Genomic DNA, 2,500 nt, shown 5'->3' with positions numbered 1-2,500 from the left:
AAACATGTGTTCGTAGATTAATATCGTTTAAACATTTTGAATGAAAAATTTAATTCTGTTTTAGGCGGATCTGAAAGAAAAGTGGACCTTTGGACGCAGAGCACAACGGGCTGTGCTTGCAGCTTCAATTCGTCTAGCAACGAGTGCGCTTGTTGCGTACCCTCCGGTGGTTGCAGCTGCGGCACAGCTTCGCCCAACAGGTGCGCTCAATGTGGCCTCGAGCAACACTGCGCCAACAGTAAGTTAAAGTCTGTTCGTCTCAAAGCTCCTCACTACTATAACGCTTTCCACGATGGAGAATAGTTTCTCTTTCCCTCTTTCTTCCTCTTTCATCCTCTCTCTCTCTCTCTCTCTCTTTCTCTCCCTCTCTCTTTTGCTGTTACTATCTCTTAATGATTTCCCAGATATGTTCGACAATGACAGGACGTTAATATGATATAATGGTGAATTTTCACAAAGTATCATCGTTATACCGAATTAAGTCATGTCAAAGTCTCTTGTGAATCTAATCTGAAAATCTTATCTTCGTTCGATTAATCTTTCAAATTTCGACGAACCAAAACGAAGAAAAGGATCTTTGTCGAAGAGCACATTAATGATCCTTTCTCATATTCCTAACGTACCTTTTCAAACATTCTTTTCATGCACTAGAACATGAATATAATGACGGTACATAATTTTGTTTTTAAAAATTCTTAAATTATTAAATAACCGTTCTAAAGTTTCTCATCCGATCTCTCTTTTATTTCTCAGAAAGAAGGAAATCTTTAATGTATCGATGATAATTTACATGATTATATTGATCGTATATGATCCGTATGATGTTATCGTTGAACAACGATGAATTTAAATTCAATAGAAAACATATTAGGTTGGAAACTATGAAACGGACATTTTTGTTTAGTTATTTATTTTCATTCAACGTCCGTTTCATAATTTCCAATCTAATATATAAGTATTAGATTGGAAACTATGAAACGGCCATTTTTGTTTAGTTATTTATTTTCATTCAACGCTCGTTTCATAGTTTCCAACTTAATATAATTGACCGTGAATAAAGTATATACATATGGATATTTAATACGACGAAGGATAATGGCACTAATCGTAAAAGAAATCAATTAAGATTCAAATTGTTCTATGTAATATTGTCTTGTAATGTTGTCGTTGAAACGTCAAATGAAAAATATTAAATAGACTCGAGATTATCTCTGTCCATCTATATGATAGATAAAAGAAAAATGTCGAGGATGAAATATATTTTTATTACTTGTTCGTTTTAATTGATTCGACAAATTATTATTGAAAATTTTGAAGAATTTTAATTTATATCGTAATTCTTTCGAAACATATAAAACAAACATTATAACGATATTCAAGCTAACAGATTTTTATCTCGTCTAAAGTAAAGAATAGTACAATTATTCCATAAGAATATTTCGTATTTCACAAAGAAGGTATAATTAAAAATAATTTCAAAGAGTGCAATGTAAGGAGCTACTGAAAGTGGTTGAATTTATTATCCGGTTATCGATGCAAAGCAATGGAAGGAAAGAAGACGTTTTCTATGTTGGCAAAAAGCTTTTCTTATTCTTTTCTTTCGTATTTTTTGTTTTTTCCTTTTTTTTTTTGATTTTCTTTTTTGTTTTTTGTTTTTTCTTTTTTTTTTCTTTTTTACCTGTACACAATTACTTTGTACCGTGCACGAATTCTTTTCTCTCTTCTTTTCTCTCTCTCTCTCTCTCTCTCTCTCTCTCTTTCTCTCTCTCTGATATATATATCTATCTATCTGTATCTTTCTTTCTTTCTTTCTTTCTTTACCCAAAGTAAATTCTTTCGCGAACTAGTAAAATTAAGGAAGCTTCCTTCTTTATTTCGCCGAGAATAAAACCTTTCTGTAAGAGTCTTCGAAACATTTCGAAAGTTTCATTCTTTTACAGGATAAGTCTTGACTCGGTCGATTGAGGATAAAAAAAAGTTTTTTCATCCATTTGAAATTTTATCCTTCTTTGAAGAAATCATACATTCTTTTTACTTATACTTTATACCTTTAAGGGATATAGTAAATGTCAATAACCTCAATCATTACCACAAATACTGAATTACGTTCTCCCTTTCTTTTTCACACACACACACACACACACATATACATACATACATACACATAAATACACGCACATACGCACACATGTACTATCTTTTCGTTTTTTTTTCTTTTTTTTTTTTTTATCTTGTTCCTGTAAAAATATTATGATGTAAAACTCTATGCATATTTCTTTTTGCAGTGTGCAATATAACGCTGGATAGCAGATTGTTATTCAGTAAATCGGATCGTGGTTTTGGACAAATAAAATCGCCGTATCTCGAAGGTCCTTCAAGGTGTACGTACAGATTCGTCCCGGATACTGGACAGAGAGTCGAATTACAGATCTATCGTCTAGTTTCTATTGGACGTCACAACGGCTCCGCGTAAGTAGCTTTCTATGTCACCGTATACTTT

General features: G+C 32.4%; 1 protein-coding gene across 21 annotated transcripts in view; it reads left to right on the top strand.

The window, feature by feature from the left end:
• The window catches only part of LOC124951361, a 166,955-nt gene that overhangs the window by 66,539 nt on the left and 97,916 nt on the right, over nt 1-2,500 (top strand). For all 21 annotated transcript variants that reach the window (XM_047499674.1, XM_047499670.1, XM_047499669.1 and 18 more), the window contains 2 exons: nt 65-238; nt 2,286-2,469. In XM_047499674.1, coding sequence (XP_047355630.1) covers nt 238; nt 2,286-2,469 — 185 coding nt within the window. In that variant the 5' untranslated portion in view covers nt 65-237. The remainder of the gene's footprint in view (nt 1-64; nt 239-2,285; nt 2,470-2,500) is intronic.

This window comes from Vespa velutina, chromosome 8 (genome assembly GCF_912470025.1).
Source record: "Vespa velutina chromosome 8, iVesVel2.1, whole genome shotgun sequence".
NCBI classification, from domain to species: domain Eukaryota; kingdom Metazoa; phylum Arthropoda; class Insecta; order Hymenoptera; family Vespidae; genus Vespa; species Vespa velutina.
This window is presented reverse-complemented; position numbering and strand designations above follow the sequence as displayed.